The sequence below is a fragment of the Protomyctophum parallelum genome, assembly GCF_964188405.1.
Source record: "Protomyctophum parallelum genome assembly, chromosome: 5".
NCBI lineage: Eukaryota > Metazoa > Chordata > Actinopteri > Myctophiformes > Myctophidae > Protomyctophum > Protomyctophum parallelum.
In genome coordinates this window covers 15,747,965-15,768,053 of record NC_139702.1, presented here as the reverse complement: position 1 = coordinate 15,768,053, position 20,089 = coordinate 15,747,965, and the positions used below count along the sequence as shown (strand labels likewise).

Below are 20,089 nucleotides of genomic sequence, written 5' to 3'. Positions count from 1 at the left end.
GGTCCGTCGACGAATGCATGTCAAACTGGGGGTCCTTGAAATTAACGGGTTGAGAATCACTGCTAGAACCGTAAAAAATATATCTCATTATCTTATTATCCCTGGCCTGTATTTTCTAATGGGGGTCCCTAGCCTATATTTTCTAAAGGAGGTCCCTGGCCTATAGGCTATTTTCTAATGGGGGTCCCTGGTCTATATTTTCTAAAGGGGGCTGATGAGTCAATTTGGGAGTTCTTGACATGAACACGTTTGGGAACCAGTGCTCTATGCTGTCTTTCCTCAAACATGGACGTTGTTTTAGGTTTGGCACAGAGTCTGTATGTTAATACTAACGTGACCCTTCATGGACGAACAAAACCCACAAAACACCATCACGCAACAACACAGCCCACAGGACTCCTCTACCATTTACCACGCTACAGTCTGCTATGTTGGTTAACAGAGTAACCTGTCCAAACCTTAGAGTATATATGAATAGAGAAGGCACCCAGAGGAAACACTGAGGCGAAATGGACATAGTGGCCGAATTTGATATTGCAGCCTGGCCCCAAACACATGAACGCGCTGGTCCGTTGACTATCATTGTGCACGTTCATGACGGCAGCACGCTCGTGCGCGTTCAACGGCAGCATGTTCATGTGTTTGGGACCACTCACTATTGCAATCCATCCCATAATGCACTCTGTTCCTACCCGGAAGGAGGAGTGAAATCGCCTCATGCGCTTTTGAGCAACTTAATGCAAGTGGATGGAAAGAGAACTCGGATGTCATCTCTATTCATATATACTCTAACGCCAGGGCTCCACTGGGCGCGTCTGCGGCGCGTCTGCGGCGCGTCTGCGTCGCGTCTGCGGCGCGTCTCCGTCAGTGTCGGGAATGTGCCCTTTTAATCAATGGAGGGTGGCTCCACTGCCCGCGTTGCGTCGCGTCTCCGTCACCATAAAATTGAACCGGTTCGTTTTTTGACGCACGCACGCGTGAGGCACGCGTGACGCAACGCGCCCAGTGGAGCCCTGGCGTTAGGTCCAAACAGCCAGTATTAGCCACGGCTAACCTTGCTAGCCAAACGCTAGCACTGCTACGGCAGATAATCAAAGCCAGAACGCTCTCGCTGCAAGCCAAGAGTCGCTCGCTTAATACTTATTTATTTCTGTATGTAAATGCGGACATAACGTGGTAAATGCTTACAATAACACAATTGTACAAATACTTTTTACACTGCTAGCAAACACTTCAGTTACAGGTGTTTACATACCAACGGGCAGTGTGCTCCTATCGACAGGTTGTGGATGAATGAACGCCACTACTAATCAATACAAATTACTTGCACAGTCGCGCATGCGCAAAAGCATAAGCATTACATAACCATACCCAAATACAGAAACATAAATGCATTGCATTAAGCATGATGTAAACCATGAAATTAGTGACATAGTTATGAAATAGTACAATTATGAAGTAATCCTTTTTAAACACCCCACAGTTCCCATTATTTATAAAGAACTTTTTTATACCCATGATCTTTACTTGAATGTTTATTTTTTAACCAAAGGCCAAAAAGAACCGAACACTCACCATCTCCCACCATCTCGCTTGCTCTCGGGTTTTTTAGTTTTTCTTTTACCACAAGAGTAGGGCTGCGTAGTTGTTACAATAATGCATTGCACTTTATTATAAAAAAAGCTCATGAATGTAAGGAATGATATTGCATGTCAAAGCTAAAACATCTGTCAAAGTTAACCCGTGTCAAAATGATGTCAAGGATCTCACATCACTTTCAACCAACTCTTGTAACAGACAGTCAGTCATGCAGCTAGTAAGTACAGGGACATAGACATCAAAGGGGGCTTCAGCCCCTGCCCTTTTACCCGTCTGTAAAACAACTGCCCTTTCCAGACCACAAATGCAGCATTTACTACATGGTGGAAGAAATGCACATGCCCTCCTCTCCTTTCCATGCCATGCCGGAAGGAAGGCAGCATTCAGGAGAATTATTGATTTCTTTCCCGAAGTCTCCTGAACTCGAACACAGCATTTTGTGTTGAACAAATTTGTTTAGACGGATCGTATATACACCGCATCTCTACTAGCAAAAGAGTGCTGGGTTGCGCCCTAAAAATAGCTGATCTACAAGCCCTCAACGTGTCGCAGCGCGACGCGTTGTGAGCTTGTAGATCATTTTTGTCCAAAAGTGCCCTCTTACGGGATTTCAGCCCCCGCCTCTGACACTCTCTGCACGTCCCTGAGTAAGTACATGTGAGGCATTAATTGCCAAGGTGTTACCTGTTAGTTCTATTCAGATTCCCTGAATGATGGATACTTCTTTTCAGTAGCAAAGCAGTGGAATTAGCAAGTCTAGTCAGTGAATAAAACCTGCAAACCTGAAATGATCAGGGCCTAGCTGGGCTGTGGCTCAGCGGTCCAGGCACCTGGCCGGTAGCCCGAGTCTGGCAGTGTGCCGCGGGCTCGACTCCCGATCCCAACGGCCTTTACTGCATGTCTCTCTCTCCCCCATTTCCTGTCAGCAGCAGTCAGCCTCATAGAGTATTAAAAGGATAGAGACTGAACTGGCGCGAAGCTCCGCCCCTCCGCTATTCATGTCAGTGGAAGTTGCTCAGTGGCGTTTCACATATACTATCGAGTGAATAAACCAAGAGTGTGGACACAGTAAAAAGCGCCTCCGCAGTCATTCATTAAAATAAGGTTATACACCTCACAGTATGAGTTGGAATGGCACATCTGTAGCACCACCCTGTGGTACCTGTGGGAACTGTTTTGTTATATTTGTAGTAATTTATGTTGTATTGTAAAGTGCTTTTAATGTATAATAAATGCTGGTGAGAGGACAACATTGGAAATACGTCTTAGGAGTTTGTTGTGTTTATCCTTGAACTGCAACTTTGTGTTTTTTTGTATCCACACACACACACACACACACACACACACACACACACACACACACACACACACACACACACACACACACACACACACACACACACACACACACACACACACACACAGTATAGTAACAGGTCTACACCAAAATAACCCACATAATGTTAACGTTTGTCATGTTATCGACTGTGTGATTCAAATAAAAAAAATATTCTACATATTTACAAGTCATTTCACATATTTACATTACAGTTGTTCAGTGATTCAGTGATTTCTTCTCCTTTTTGCTTATAAAGAATCCATTCAATTCCAGTGTAGTTTGCATACGACTAAAAGGTTGCTGGTTTGGATTCCACCTCCAACAAAACCAGGCATTGCATTGTGTGGTCAGATGTGATCATGTGAATTTCCTCAGTTCTGCCTTTGAGCAAGTCATACCTCCCCTTTCTTCTTGGTCGCAGACACGTCTCCCAATCTTGATCTATTTGTGTCTGGAGATTCAATCGCAATCTCAAATATTTGTCTGAAAAACGGCTGCTGTGAACAGCCAGGTGTCAGACACAAGGCAGGTGTCAGACACAAGGCAGGTGTCAGACACAAGGCAGGTGTCAGACACAAGGCAGGTGACAGACACAAGGCAGGTGTCAGACACAAGGCAGGTGACAGACACAAGGCAGGTGTCAGACACAAGGCAGGTGACAGACACAAGGCAGGTGACAGACACAAGGCAGGTGTCAGACACAAGGCAGGTGACAGACACAAGGCAGGTGTCAGACACAAGGCAGGTGACAGACACAAGGCAGGTGTCAGACACAAGGCAAGTGTCTTGAACGCAGCCCAGTGAGGACATATGTCGACCCCGCCCCCTCACCTCCGCCCCACCCCCTGCTGGTGCTGCGGCCATCTTGGATCCTAAACACAGTATAATGAAAACAATGTAGACAGTTTGTGTAGCTATATATATTTATGTTCATATATAGACACTCTGAGACAACTCGTGATACAAAGACATTTCAATAAAAAATAAACACGTCAATAAAGACATCTTCTACACGCATACGTATGCACACACACACACACACACACACACACACACACACACACACACACACAGACACGCATGCACACACGCACTTACACACACACACGCATGCACACACGCACTCACACACACAGACACGCATGCACACGCGCACTCACACACAGACACATGCATGCATGCACACACACACTCACACACAGACACATGCACGCACACACACCAACACGCACGCGCACACACACGCGCGCACACAGAAACACGCACGCGTGCAGCCGTGCACACACAGACACATGCACGTGCGCACGCGCACACACACACACACACACACACACACACACCAACACGCACGCGCACACACACGCGCGCTCACAGAAACACGCACGCGTGCAGCCGTGCACACACAGACACATGCAGGTACGCACGCGCGCGCACACACACACACACACACACACACACACACACACACACACACACACACACATACACGTTACTATCAAGTCACAGGTTCAATTCCTACAACAACAAAGTGTCTATCAACATTTATCAACCCTTTAGTCCCACCCAGTTTTAAGCTTCATTTGCATTTTTGTCATAAATTATTATTATTCATTAATATTATTATTATTTGTCCGATCAGACCCACATGTTCACTGTTCAGATACAGTTCAACAAGGAATATAATAGTTATCTATCTATATATCTAACTGTTAGACATCTACCTATAGCGGTTGGATATCCATTAATCAGATATCTATTTAATTGTTAGATTCCTATCTAATATATAATTGTCAGATGTCTATTTAATTGTGAGATATCTATTTAAACAGGTAAATATATCTATTTAATTGTGAGATATCTATTTAAGCAGGTAAATATATCTATTTAATTGTGAGATATCTATTTAAACAGGTAAATATATCCGTTTAATTGTCAGACATTCCCATCCAATAGATATCTCTAATCATAGAATAGAATATATTGAATCTTCTCTTTGTATTTATAACCAAGTAGCCGATAGTATGTATTAATTTGTTAGATATCTACCTAATAGAATCGAGCACCAAAGTCTGACGTAACTGTCCAAGGCGCACCCAGCGATCGTAAATCATTTGTGATTTTGTATTGCATCGCTGAATTTGTTTTAGCTGGTTGTTCTGCTAGCTAAAGGCTGTGGGCTAGGCTTGTGTGGTGTCGTTCCACTTCCGGAGGCCCCGCACCTTCCTGTTTAACCCGGAAGGACAACAAGCTCCATAGAGTGGGCCTGGACGGGCGGGCAGCAAAGGAGTTGATCTACGCCTACGGTGCCGCATGAACTCTCCCGCCGTTCCGAAAGGCAGTTACCCTTAAAACTAAGATAATCATAATGTTTTAATGACAGATGTAGTCACTACGACCACAAATGTCCCAAGAAACTAGCTAGCCTAGCCACCCAGTCTGATGCGCTCTGGGAGAACAGAAACTAGCTAGCCTAGCCGCCCAGTCTGCTCCGCTCTGGGAGAACAGAAACTAGCTAGCCTAGCCACCCAGTCTGCTGCGCTCTGGGAGAACAGAAACTAGCTCGCCTAGCCACCCAGTCTGCTGCGCTCTGGGAGAACAGAAACTAGCTTGCCTAGCCACCCAGTCTGCTGCGCTCTGGGAGAACAGAAACTAGCTAGCCTAGCCACCCGGTCTGCTGCACTCTGGGAGAACAGAAACTAGCTCGCCTAGCCACCCAGTCTGCTGCGCTCTGGGAGAACAGAAACTAGCTAGCCTAGCCACCCAGTCTGCTGCGCTCTGGGAGAACAGAAACTAGCTAGCCTAGCCACCCAGTCTGCTGCGCTCTGGGAGAACAGAGCAGGTCATTTCTACGTTTTCATTTGGTGTTCCGATATCGTGATTAAAGCAAGAAACGGCCTGTTGTATAATTGTTCATATGGCGTCCAATAAGAAATGTGCTCCAAAACAGAAACAAATGATCCCGGCGGTTTCACTCACATGGATGTGAATAATCAACTGACGGTGAGAACACGTTAAAGTTACTGAGAACACGTTAAAGTTACAGAGAACACGTCATAAGTTACCACCGCCGAATTAGTTACATATTCTGCAGAAATAGACTGCGATATTGTTACGACAGTGGTTCCCAAAGTGGGGTCCGGGGACCACCAGGGGTCCTTGAGGGAGTTCCAGGGGGTCCCCAGCTAAATGTGAACCGTCATTCAACTTCTGGATAACAAAGAAGTCATATTCACCCAAAGTACTCATAGTAACTATGCAATTAGTACTATCAGTAGTGGTGTAAGTACTCCAGGCATGTGATGTAATCAGTATTACTAGATGTAAACATATAATCAGTACTATTAATATTAAATGCAGCATTGAGGACTCCCAAACGCAGACTCCTGGACCAATCACCATCGAGGACTCCCAAACGAAGACTCCTGGACCAATCATCTTCCTCCAAGCATCCTCCTCCTCTGGTCATCATGGTTACCGGGTCGCCATGGTTACTGGGTCGTCATGGTTACTGGCATTTCCACACAAACAAGCTGCGTGGAATAGAACAACATAGCGACAGTTTGAACTGACGCACTCTCACTCCCCAACATGCATATACTATATGAACACCGCCCCTCTGAGGACGACCTGGAGAGCCAGTCGCTACGAAACAAACGCCCACCAAGGGTTTTACTGGGCAGAGTAATCTAGAAAGAGAGTGGCGACAACTATAGCGTTGACTCCCATCGTAACAATGGAATGAGGAAGTGCTCATTCTATCTCAATGGGATAGTTCCAATGTTTGGAACTATAGCCCATAGGGCACCCCGCTTTGTCTCAATGGGATAGTTCCAATGTTTGGAACTATAGCCCATAGCACCCCGCTTTGTCTCAATGGGATAGTTCCAATGTGTGGAACTATAGCCCATAGGCACCCCGCTTTGTCTCAATGGGATAGTTCCAATGTGTGGAACTATAGCCCATATAGCACACCGCTTTGTCTCGATATGATAGTTCCAATGTGTGGAACTGTAGCCCATAGCACACCGCTTTGTCTCAATGGGATAGTTCAAATGTGTGGAACTATAGCCCATAGGGCACCCCGCTTTGTCTCAATGGGATAGTTCCAATGTGTGGAACTATAGCCCATATAGCACACCGCTTTGTCTCAATATGATAGTTCCAATGTGTGGAACTGTAGCCCATAGCACACCGCTTTGTCTCAATGGGATAGTTCCAATGTGTGGAACTATAGCCCATAGGGCACCCCGCTTTGTCTCAATGGGATAGTTCCAATGTGTGGAACTATAGCCCATAGCACACGCTTTGTCTCAATGGGATAGTTCCAATGTGTGGAACTATAGCCCATAGGGCACCCCGCTTTGTCTAAATGGGATAGTTCCAATGTGTGGAACTATAGCCCATAGCACCCCGCTTTGTCTCAATGGGATAGTTCCAATGTGTGGAACTATAGCCCATAGCACCCCGCTTTGTCTCAATGGCAGAGTTCCAATGTGTGGAACTATAGCCCATAGCACACCGCTTTGTCTCAATGGGATAGTTCCAGTGTGTGGAACTATAGCCCATAGGGCACCTCGCTTTGTCTCAATGGGATAGTTCCAATGTGTGGAACTATAGCCCATAGCACCCCGCTTTGTCTCAATGGGACAGTTCCAATGTATGGAACTATAGCCCATAGCACCCCGCTTTGTCTCAATGGGATAGTTCCAATGTGTGGAACTATAGCCCATAGCACCCTGCTTTGTCTCAATGGGATAGTTCCAATGTGTGGAACTATAGCCCATAGCACCCCGCTTTGTCTCAATGGGACAGTTCCAATGTATGGAACTATAGCCCATAGCACCCCGCTTTGTCTCAATGGGATAGTTCCAATGTGTGGAACTATAGCCCATAGCACCCTGCTTTGTCTCAATGGGATAGTTCCAATGTGTGGAACTGTAGCCCATAGCACACCGCTTTGTCTCAATGGGATAGTTCCAATGTGTGGAACTGTAGCCCATAGGGCACCCCGCTTTGTCTCAATGGGATAGTTCCAATGTGTGGAACTATAGCCCATAGCACCCCGCTTTGTCTCAATGGGATAGTTCCAATGTGTGGAACTATAGCCCATAGGGTAACAAGACTACTCGCCCCGTTTCTGTTTTCCTCCCAGAATATTCCCCAGTGAGGGGTGGGAGAGCCTGGACAGCAGACGGCTGGACTTTGAATTTCTCTAACTATAAACTTTCATGACAGCAGAACAGCCTAAGTACAAATATAATTTATGAAAAGCTACTACAGTGAAGTCTGTTCACAGAAGTTGTTGTAGGATATGTGGGGATTATCTGACGAGGTACCATTTGAGGGGGCAAAACCTTACATATACTAAATAATACTAAATTGTTTATAGGTTCAATATAAGTCAAATAATATAGCCTTTCCACAGGAGTATCTTTTTATATTTTTCCAAAAATAATACAAACAGCCAATAGCATATTACAAAGTTATCCCCCTCACTGGGGAGAATTCCGGGAGGAAAAACGGGCAAGCACCGGGGCGAGTAGTCCAGTATTCGCCCATAGCACCCCGCTTTGTCTCAATGGGATAGTTCCAATGTGTGGAACTATAGCCCATAGCACCCAGCTTTGTCTCAATGGGATAGTTCCAATGTGTGGAACTATAGCCCATAGCACCCCGCTTTGTCTCAATGGGATAGTTCCAATGTGTGGAACTATAGCCCATAGGGCACCCCGCTTTGTCTCAATGGGATAGTTCCAATGTGTGGAACTATAGCCCATAGCACCCCGCTTTGCGGCGAGATCAAAGCATGTCGCCTCTCTTACTAGATTACTCTGTTACTGGCTAGGCGCTAAAATTATTCCTGGTTCCGGTGTGGTGGTTCCGGCCCTAACTAAGTGGTTCCTGATGTGCGTGGCAGGTTACAACTAACCCGTGGAAGGTTACAACTAACCCGTGGCAGGTTAAAACCAACCCGTGGCAGGTTACAACTAACCTGTGGCAGGTTAAAACCAACCCGTGGCAGGTTAAAACTAACCTGTGGCAGGTTACAACTAACCTGTGGCAGGTTAAAACCAACCCGTGGCAGGTTACAACTAACCTGTGGCAGGTTAAAACTAACCTGTGGCAGGTTAAAACCAACCTGTGGCAGGTAAAAACCAACCCGTGGCAGGTTAAAACTAACCTGTGGCAGGTTACAACTAACCTGTGACAGGTTAAAACTAACCTGTGGCAGGTTACAACTAACATGTGGCAGGTTAAAACCAACCCGTGGCAGGTTACAACTAACATGTGGCAGGTTAAAACCAACCCGTGGCAGGTTAAAACCAACCCGTGGCAGGTTACAACTAACATGTGGCAGGTTAAAACTAACCTGTGGCAGGTTACAACCAACCCGTGGCAGGTTAAAACCAACCCGTGGCAGGTTAAAACTCAACAATCACATTAAACCCTGTGTCAGGACGGTGTCTCACTGCCCGTCTCTCTCTCTCATGTCTAACTGCCTGTCTCTCTCTCTCTCTCATGTCTCACTGCCTGTCTCTCTCTCTGATGTCTCACTGCGTCATGGCGGTGTCTCACCTACATGACCATATGTGACCAGCTTTGACTGAGGGCCTGTCATCCTGCCTTTCACCAGAGGAGAAAAACTGATTTTATTTATGTTCATGCAAAATGAGTTAATAGCACAGGCAGACTCTTCACATACTAGAGCATGTCTGAAATAAATATCACAGCTGAAATCGACATGTAAATATGAAATAAATGCTTAAACATGTAGCTAGGTGTAATGTTAGAGTCCACAGAAGACATGTAAATATGAAATAAATGCTTAAACAATTAGCTAGGTGTAATGTTAGAGACCACAGAAGACATGTAAATATGAAATAAATGCTTAAACATGTAGCTAGGTGTAATATTAGAGTCCACAGAAGACATGTAAATATGAAATAAATGCTTAAACGTGTAGCTAGGTGTATAATGTTAGTCCACAGAAGTGAACTTTTTCAAGCCTGTTTTCTCAACTCTCTGTTTCTCTGCAAGACATTACTCTATAAGCCATATCTCCAAAACGGGTGGGTCAAACTGAACAACCAATATGTCAATTTGAAGCTATGATTCCCTGCTTTCACATGACATGAAAAAAACCGAAACCGAAATCCAATGGAAGTACCTCAGTCAAATCTGGTCACATACATGGCGGTGTCTCACCTACAACATGTCCATATATGGCGGTGTCTCACCTGCAACATGTCCATATATGGAGGTGTCTCACCTACAACATGTCCATATATGGCGGTGTCTCACCTGCAGTCGTTCCCTCCGGCGCTGACCACGTATTTGTCGTCACAGGAGAATCTGACGTTGGTCACATGGGCCGAATGACCGAAGTAACGCTTGTGTTTGGCCTTAGGAGTGCGCACGCACGCACGCACACACACACACACACACACACACACACACACACACACACACACACACACACACACACACACACACACACACACACACACACACACACACACACACACACACACACACACATTTAATCATTTATTTATGTCCACATAAGAGATACAATACGGACACAAATATGTACAAGGCGCTGTACATATTTGTGTCCGTATTGTATCTCTTATGTGGACATAAATAGTGCAATCAGCAAATCCTGGACAAACACCCACACACCCCTCAGGTCACAGGTCAGGTCACAGGTCACCCCTCAGGTCACAAACACCCCTCAGGTCACAGGTCACCCCTCAGGTCACAGGTCACCCCTCAGGTCACAGGTCACCCCTCAGATCACAGGTCACCCCTCAGGTCACAGGTCAGGTCACAGGTCACAGGTCAGGTCTCAGGTCACCCCTCAGGTCACAGGTCAGGCCACAGGTCACAGGTCAGGTCTCAGGTCACAGGTCACCCCTCAGGTCACAGGTCACCCCTCAGGTCACCCCTCAGGTCACAGGTCAGGTCACAGGTCACCCCTCAGGTCACAGGTCACCCCTCAGGTCACACACGTGAATACGTACAAACCTTTCGGGCTGACACCAGATTCTACAAAATATCTTCCAAGTCAAGTCGTACAAACGTTTCGGAGCATTTAATGGTTTATTATTAGTATTATAGTTTTATTAGAGTTTTTTGTTTTTTGTTTTATTAGAGTTTTTAGTTTCATTAGAGTTTTATTAGAGTATTTAGTTTAATTTAAAGGTCAAAGGTCATAGGTTAAAATGGCTAAGTCCAGATATTTTTAATTTGTGTGAATTTCAGCCTCTGTGGGGGGGTATGTATATGCAAATTATCAGGACCAATGGCATTGCAATGAGCATCAATGATGACGTTTAGGTGAAAAAATGTCTTAATGAATGAATTAAAATATGTTGTAGTATTGCAATGCTGGGTGTTACAGGGTTACTGGTAATACGTACAAACTTCTCGGAGCAGTTTAATGGTGATACGTACAAACTTCTCGGAGCAGTTTAATGGTGATACGTACAAACTTCTCGGAGCAGGTTAATGGTGATACGTACAAACTTCTCTGAGCAGTTTAATGGTGATACGTACAAACTTCTCGGAGCAGTTTAATGGTGATACGTACAAACTTCTCGGAGCAGTTTAATGGTGATACGTACAAACTTCTCGGAGCAGTTTAATGGTGATACGTACAAACTTCTCGGAGCAGTTTAATGGTGATACGTACAAACTTCTCGGAGCAGTTTAATGGTGATACGTACAAACTTCTCGGAGCAGGGGAAGTCGAACAGCTTGATGAGTCCGAAGTCGTCTCCCGTCACCACGTTGAGTCCTGTGTGAGAGACGCTGGCGCAGTTCACGTCTGCCTTGTCCGCGTTGCGAGGCCACACCCCCACCACCTCCTCGCCCAATACGCTGCGACGATACAGGGAAACCGTTAACATAGGCCACACCCCCACCACCATCGTACAGTCTGGAGCGACGGAAGCTCTGATCACAAGTAAAATATAAATGCTTCCGCCATACAGTCTGGAGAAATGGAAGCTCTGATCATGAGTAAAATATAAATGCTTCCGTCCTACAGTCTGGAGCAACGGAAGCTCTGATCACGAGTAAAATATAAACGCTTCCGTCATACAGTCTGGAGCAACGGAAGCTCTGATCACGAGTAAAATATAAACGCTTCCGTCATACAGTCTGGAGCAACGGAAGCTCTGATCACGAATAAAATATAAATGCTTCCATCATACAGTCTGGAGCAACGGAAGCTCTGATCATGAATAAAATATAAATGCTTTCATCATACAGTCTGGAACAACGGAAGCTCTGATCATGAGTAAAATATAAATGCTTCCATCATACAGTCTGGAGCAACGGAAGCTCTGATCATGAGTAAAATATAAATGCTTCCGTCATACAGTCTGGAGCAACGGAAGCTTTGATCATGAGTAAAATATAAATGCCTCCGCCATGGGAACTGCCCATAGATCCGAAGTCCCGTTAGTCCGAACATGCACTGCTCCCGTGCTTGCGGTTAGGTTTAGGTTTGCTCCCGTGCTTGCGGTTAGGTTTAGGTTAGGGTTAGAGATAGGGATAGTAATTTCGGAACAATGAACCTTCTGACTAATGACACGGCACCTCCGTCATACAGTCTGGAGCAACGGAAGCTCTGATCACGAATAAAATATAAATGCTTCCATCATAGAGTCTGGAGCAACGGAAGCTCTGATCATGAGTCAAATATAAATGCTTCCATCATAGAGTCTGGAGCAACGGAAGCTCTGATCATGAGTCAAATATAAATGCTTCCATCATACAGTCTGGAGTCTATTAGTTCTGTTTGCTCCTCCACCACCCCAGCACCACCGCTCTGCTATTACTGTAGTTCTGTCTGCTCCACCACCACCCCAGCACCACCGCTCTGCTATTAGTTCTGTCTGCTCCACCACCACCCCATCACCACCTGTGGGCTCTGTTATTTCTGTTCCCCATGTTCGCGGTTGTTATTGTATAGGCTATCTATCTCCCTGCTCACACAATCAGTGCCGGGAGTGCTTCAAAATAGGAGCTCTGGGGTGCCGGAGTTGTCTGAGCGCTTTTACTCTGAAAGCCATGACCCGGAAACAATTTCCTAAAAAAGTTGACTTTACAAAGTTGACCTTACATCAGCGATGTAAGGTCAGCGATCATTCACGAAAGGCGAACGGGCAAAAAAAAAAAAAAAAAGATCTGAATATTCTTATCTCGCCCCGTATGATGGAGGATGCACTAGGACGTCCTCACACGTTCTTAGCACATCTCGGTTCGAATCCTTAAGACGTACAGGTCTGTCCTATGTAAAAAATGTGTTAATGTTTAATGATGATGTTTAATTGTGCCGAGCAGGGAGAAAAAATTAGCAGAGCCGAATGGCAAGATAGAATATTATATGCACACTTGTATTCTCATTCTATAATAAATATTGGTTAAATGTATTTGTGACTTATCTGACTGAATACTAATAATCATACTACTACTGCTACTAATACTGCTACTAATACTGCTACTGCTACTACTACTAATAATAATAATTATTATTATTATTATAAAGTACCTGGTCCAGGTAGCCCAGGTGATTCTGTCGATAACGGTCTGGTCTGAGACCAGCTTCCCTGACGGAACCTCATGGACCTGCCGAGCATATGTACTGGTGGAGACCTGGATGTGCACACACACACACACACACACACACACACACACACACACACACACACACGCACACGCACACGCATGCACGCACACACACACGCGCATGCACGCACGCACGCGCACAACAAAAGATGTTGCTATATGAGACACATATGTGTTTGTGACACACAGTCCAAAGCTAGTAGCCTACCGGATGTTATTGTTCCTTAAACCGGAAGTGACAGATTCGCCAGATTCGCTCTATTTGGTCAAAATCGGCATAACGGTGACGTTACCGCCACCATCAGGGCTGGGTGTCTAATACTATAGGATTGCCGTGTGAGAATGAGATGGAGTGTGTATATCACAGATTTCTCTATTGGCATTAAAATGACAAATTAAACATATGAATAGTGCAGGCAGAAAGCACAATCCACTGTTAACCCATTTTAGGCGGGAACCCATTTTGGTTATGCTTTAGCTATTTAAAAATAGCAGATCTACAAGCTCATAGCGTGCCACCGAGTGGGTCAATAAACAGTACATTATTGATCCACACCTGGATGAACTTGAATCTGATCTCAGGTCAGAATGGGTTAATAAACAGTACATTATTGGATCCACACCTGGATGAACTTGAATCTGATCTCAGGTCAGAATGGGTCAATAAACAGTACATTATTGGATCCACACCTGGATGAACTTGAATCTGATCTCAGGTCAGAATGGGTTAAAAAACAGTACATTATTGGATCAACACCTGGATGAACTATAACTATAATTTGATCTCAGGTCAGAATGGGTCAATAAACAGTACATTATTGGATCCACACCTGGATGAACTATAACTATAATCTGATCTCAGGTCAGAATGGGTCATTAAACAGTACATTATTGGATCCACACCTGGATGAACTTGAATCTGATCTCAGGTCAGAATGGGTCAATAAACAGTACATTATTGGATCCACACCTGGATGAACTATAACTATAATCTGATCTCAGGTCAGAATGGGTCAATAAACAGTACATTATTGGATCCACACCTGGATGAACTTGCTGTCTGCAGAGAAGTCGACCTGCAGGACGAACCCGGGCAGGTCCTTACAGTACCCGACCCGGTTGAGAGACGGACCCAGGCTGAGGTCATAGAGGTCAACGCAGCCTTCTACCGAACCCACGGCCAGGAGGTGGTTGTCTGGACTGAACCTGTTGGACGCACGCACACACGCACCCAACGCACGCACGCACACACGCACACACCCAACGCACGCACAAGTACACACGCACACACCCAACGCACGTACGCACACACCCAACGCACGCACAAGTACACACCCAACGCACGCACGCACACACCCAACGCACGCACACACCCAACGCATATATATTTGAGGTTCTCGTCTTTACAATTTCAACATGAAAGAATACAAAGAATATATACAGTGTATATTTATATCATGGCGGGGCTCATATCATGGGAATCTGTGAAACAATAAATAAATAAATTGAGCTGGAAACGTTGGTCCACCCATTGACCCTGCTTCTAAATGAATCACCGTTGGTCCACCCATTAACCCTGGTTCTAAATGAATCAACGTTGGTCCACCCATTAACCCTGTTCTAAATGAATCACCATTGGTACACCCATAAACCTGTTCTAAATGAATCAACGTTGGTCCACCCATTAACCCTGGTCTAAATGAATCAACGTTGGTCCACCCATTAACCCTGGTTCTAAATGAATCAACGTTGGTCCACCCATTAACCCTGGTTCTAAATGAATCAACGTTGGTCCACCCATTAACCCTGGTTCTAAATGAATCAATGTTGGTCCACCCATTAACCCTGGTTCTAAATTAATCACGAGCTAAGATATATTATTTCAGAGCCAACGTTTTTAACTCAAATCTTTGCTTCTGGGGGGGGGGGGGGGGGGTCACTGGAACTACATACTTTCAGATGGGGGTCCGGGGCCAATTACAATGTAATCTTGGGGGTCCTTGACATGAAAATGTTTGAGAACGACTGACATGGAAACACAGGGTTTTTCAGAAAACTGTCAGGCTTTAGAAGACATTTGTAGAATCGTTCCCAGGTCAAAATGTGACTTGGACTGTCAACATATCGGTCTCTCTTCTTGCCCCAGACGCCCAGGGTAAAGGTTAAAGGGTAAAGGGTAAAGGTGAAAGGTGAACCGTACCGTATGTCCTGAATGCAGATGCTGCGGTCTCTCTTCTTGCCCCAGACGCTCAGAGAGTTGACCAGCAGGACGATGAACTCTCCGTTCTCCATGCCAATGGCAACCATCTCCCCGTTCGGACTGTAGCTGGTGCACTTAGCAGGGTGTCCCAAAGACACCTTGTTCAACAGTTTCTACAATACAATACAATACAATACAATAACACTTAGCAGGGTGTCCCAAAGACACTTTGTTCAACAGTTTCTACAATACAATACAATAACACTTAGCAGGGTGTACCAAAGACACCTTGTTCAACAGTTTCTACAATACAATACAATAACACTTAGCAGGGTGTCCCAAAGACACTTTGTTCAACAGTTTCTACAATACAATACAATAACACTTAGCAGGGTGTCCCAAAGACACTTTGTTCAACAGTTTCTACAATACAATACAAGACACCTTGTTCAACAGTTTATATAATATAATAATACTCAACTCAACTCAACTCAACTTTATTTATATAGCACATTTAAAACAACCATAGCTGCCACAAAGTGCTGTACAGTACATAGGTAAAACAGTAAGTAAACACATAGACACATAGACAGACACAGACTAAAAACACAGAATACAAAGACAACACACAAAACAAGAAAAGGAGGGGGGGAAGCAAGTTCAGGAACAGAGGTCTCATGCTGTGTTAATAATACAATAACACTTAACTGGATGCCCCAAAGACATCTTGTTCAACAGTTTCTATAATACAATACAATAACACTTAGCAGGATGTCCCAAAGACACCTTGTTCAACAGTTTCTACAATACAATACAATACAATAACACTTAGCAGGATGTCCCAAAGACACCTTGTTCAACAGTTTCTACAATACAATACAATAACACTTACAGTAGCTGGGTGTCCCAAAGACACATTGTTCAACAGTTTATATAATATAATAATAATACAATAACACTTAGCAGGATGCCCCAAAGACACCATGTTCAACAGTTTATATAATATAATAATAATACAATAACACTTAGCAGGATGCCCCAAAGACACCTTGTTCAACAGTTTATATAATATAATAATAATACAATAACACTTAGCAGGATGCCCCAAAGACACCTTGTTCAACAGTTTCTATAATACAATACAATAACACTTAGCAGGGTGTCCCAAAGACACCTTGTTCAACCGTTTCTACAATACAATACAATACAATAACACTTAGCAGGGTGCCCCAAAGACACCTTGTTCAACAGTTTATACAATACAATAACACTTAGCAGGGTGTCCCAAAGACACCTTGTTCAACAGTTTATACAATACAATAACACTTAGCAGGATGTCCCAAAGACACCTTGTTCAACAGTTTCTACAATATAATACAATAACACTTAGCAGGATGTCCCAAAGACACCTTGTTCAACAGTTTCTACAATACAATACAATAACACTTAGCAGGGTGTCCCAAAGACACCTTGTTCAACAGTTTCTACAATACAATACAATACAATAACACTTAGCAGGGTGTCCCAAAGACACCTTGTTCAACAGTTTATACAATACAATACAATAACACTTAGCAGGGTGTCCCAAAGACACCTTGTTCAACCGTTTCTACAATACAATACAATACAATAACACTTAGCAGGGTGCCCCAAAGACACCTTGTTCAACAGTTTATACAATACAATAACACTTAGCAGGGTGTCCCAAAGACACCTTGTTCAACAGTTTATACAATACAATAACACTTAGCAGGATGTCCCAAAGACACCTTGTTCAACAGTTTCTACAATATAATACAATAACACTTAGCAGGATGTCCCAAAGACACCTTGTTCAACAGTTTCTACAATACAATACAATAACACTTAGCAGGGTGTCCCAAAGACACCTTGTTCAACAGTTTCTACAATACAATACAATACAATAACACTTAGCAGGGTGTCCCAAAGACACCTTGTTCAACAGTTTATACAATACAATACAATAACACTTAGCAGGGTGTCCCAAAGACACCTTTTTCAACAGTTTCTACAATATAATACAATAACACTTAGCAGGATGTCCCAAAGACACCTTGTTCAACAGTTTCTACAATATAATACAATAACACTTAGCAGGGTGTCCCAAAGACACCTTTTTCAACAGTTTCTACAATATAATACAATAACACTTAGCAGGATGTCCCAAAGACACCTTGTTCAACAGTTTCTACAATACAATAACACTTAGCAGGATGTCCCAAAGACACCTTGTTCAACAGTTTCTACAATATAATACAATAACACTTAGCAGGATGTCCCAAAGACACCTTTTTCAACAGTTTCTACAATATAATACAATAACACTTAGCAGGATGTCCCAAAGACACCTTGTTCAACAGTTTCTACAATATAATACAATAACACTTAGCAGGGTGTCCCAAAGACACCTTGTTCAACAGTTTCTACAATACAATACAATACAACACAACAAAACACAACACAACACAACACTTCTCTCCGTTAGCACTGTAGCTGGTGCAGCACTGCTTCCCTGCCCAGGGTATAATGTTTTGGCATCCCATGGAAGTAATTGACAATATATATAAAGTCACAACACCAACTTTGATGAGGCAGTATTGCTTTGTTTTCAATATATTGTGGAGTCTCGCTACAATACCACCAGAATAATGGGCGCGTTACTATGACAACCAGATAAACGCCGGCCGCGCCGACGCGCTCCGCCCACGGACGGCACTAAATGTCTAAATGTTTTGATGAATTGAACAATGTGGACCCTGTTGTAAACAAGTGTAATGCTTAATTGGGTCGTCCACTCACAGTTAACAGTCTTTGTATTGAGTTTGTGCTTGAAATGTACTGTAATTCTGCAAACTGTTAATACATATTTCAATCAATCAATTCAATCCTGAAAATTAAATGAACATTTTTGGAGTTATGAGGTTTCCTCCCGACGGCAGAGACATGTTCCGTTACCTTATCGGCGAGGTCCCAGATGCGCACGGTGGAGTCGTCGCTGGCGGAGATGCAGACGTCTTTGTGAGGGTGGGCCGAAAGACCCCAGATGTGACCTCTGGTGTGACCCGTCACCAACGTGTTGGACGCCGCGTTCTTCTCGCCCATCTCGATGACCTCCCCGTCCTTAGTGCCCACCAGGATCTTACCCTGAACGCACACACGAACACGCACGCACGCACACACACACACACACGCGCACACGCAAGCACGCACGCACACACACAACAACAAAGTTAGGACAGGGCCCTGTTGGATGGACAGGGCCCTGTTGGATGGACAGGGCCCTGTTGGATGGACAGGGCCCTGTTGGATGGACAGGGCCCTGTTGGATGGACAGGGCCCTGTTGGATGGACAGGGCCCTGTTGGATGGACAGGGCCCTGTTGGATGGACAGGGCCCTGTTGGATGGACAGGGCCCTGTTGGATGGACAGGGCCCTGTTGGATGGACAGGGCCCTGTTGGATGGACAGGGCCCTGTTGGATGGACAGGGCCCTGTTGGATGGACAGGGCCCTGTTGGATGGACAGGGCCCTGTTGGATGGACAGGGCCCTGTTGGATGGACAGGGCCCTGTTGGATGCCCACCTCTTGCTCTCTATCCTAAAAGTGTACCTTTCCTCTGCACACCGAGCGGACGTTCTCCACAGGCTGACCGGTCTCCAGCTGGAACGCTCTGCATCGTTTCATCTCCTGATCCCACAGCTTGACCGCCCCGCCCTCCTTAGTCCTAACGCACGCACCAACGCACGCACGCACGCCCACACGCACGCACGCACGCACGCATGCACACACACAAACACACACACACACACACACACACACACACACATTAACCCATTTAGGCCTGACGTCGAAATGAAAAAAAAAGTATTCTGAAATAATATATATTCAAAGATTTGTGCCGGAGAGCTCCGTAGATTTAGAGTTATTCCGATTTTTAGACCGGCTGTATACAAGAAGTGAACGGCAGCGTGGATGGACTATAGGATCACTGAAGAAGGTTAATTTGATAACAGTTAATTTGACAACATTTAATTTGATAACAGTTAATTTGATAACAGTTACTTTGACAACAGTTAATTTGATAACAGTTAATTTGATAACATTTAATTTGATAACAGTTCATTTGACAACATTTAATTTGATAACAGTTAATTTGATAACAGTTAATTTGATAACAGTTACTTTGATAACAGTTAATTTGATAACAGTTACTTTGACAACAGTTACTTTGATAACAGTTAATTTGATAACATTTAATTTGATAACAGTTAATTTGACAACATATAATTTGAT

At 44.4% G+C, this 20,089-nt stretch overlaps 1 protein-coding gene across 1 annotated transcript in view; it reads right to left on the bottom strand.

The window, feature by feature from the left end:
• Positions 1-6,392: 6,392 nt before the first annotated feature.
• The window catches only part of LOC310858631 (echinoderm microtubule-associated protein-like 6), a gene marked incomplete at its 5' end in the record, with an annotated part of 64,486 nt that continues 50,789 nt past the window's right edge, over positions 6,393-20,089 (bottom strand). Inside the window, 8 exon segments of the mRNA XM_083764824.1 lie at positions 6,393-6,468; positions 10,241-10,341; positions 11,668-11,821; positions 13,500-13,603; positions 14,620-14,782; positions 15,777-15,949; positions 18,753-18,941; positions 19,406-19,520. Of these exon segments, the coding sequence (XP_083620950.1) occupies positions 6,444-6,468; positions 10,241-10,341; positions 11,668-11,821; positions 13,500-13,603; positions 14,620-14,782; positions 15,777-15,949; positions 18,753-18,941; positions 19,406-19,520 (1,024 nt within the window). The 3' untranslated portion in view covers positions 6,393-6,443.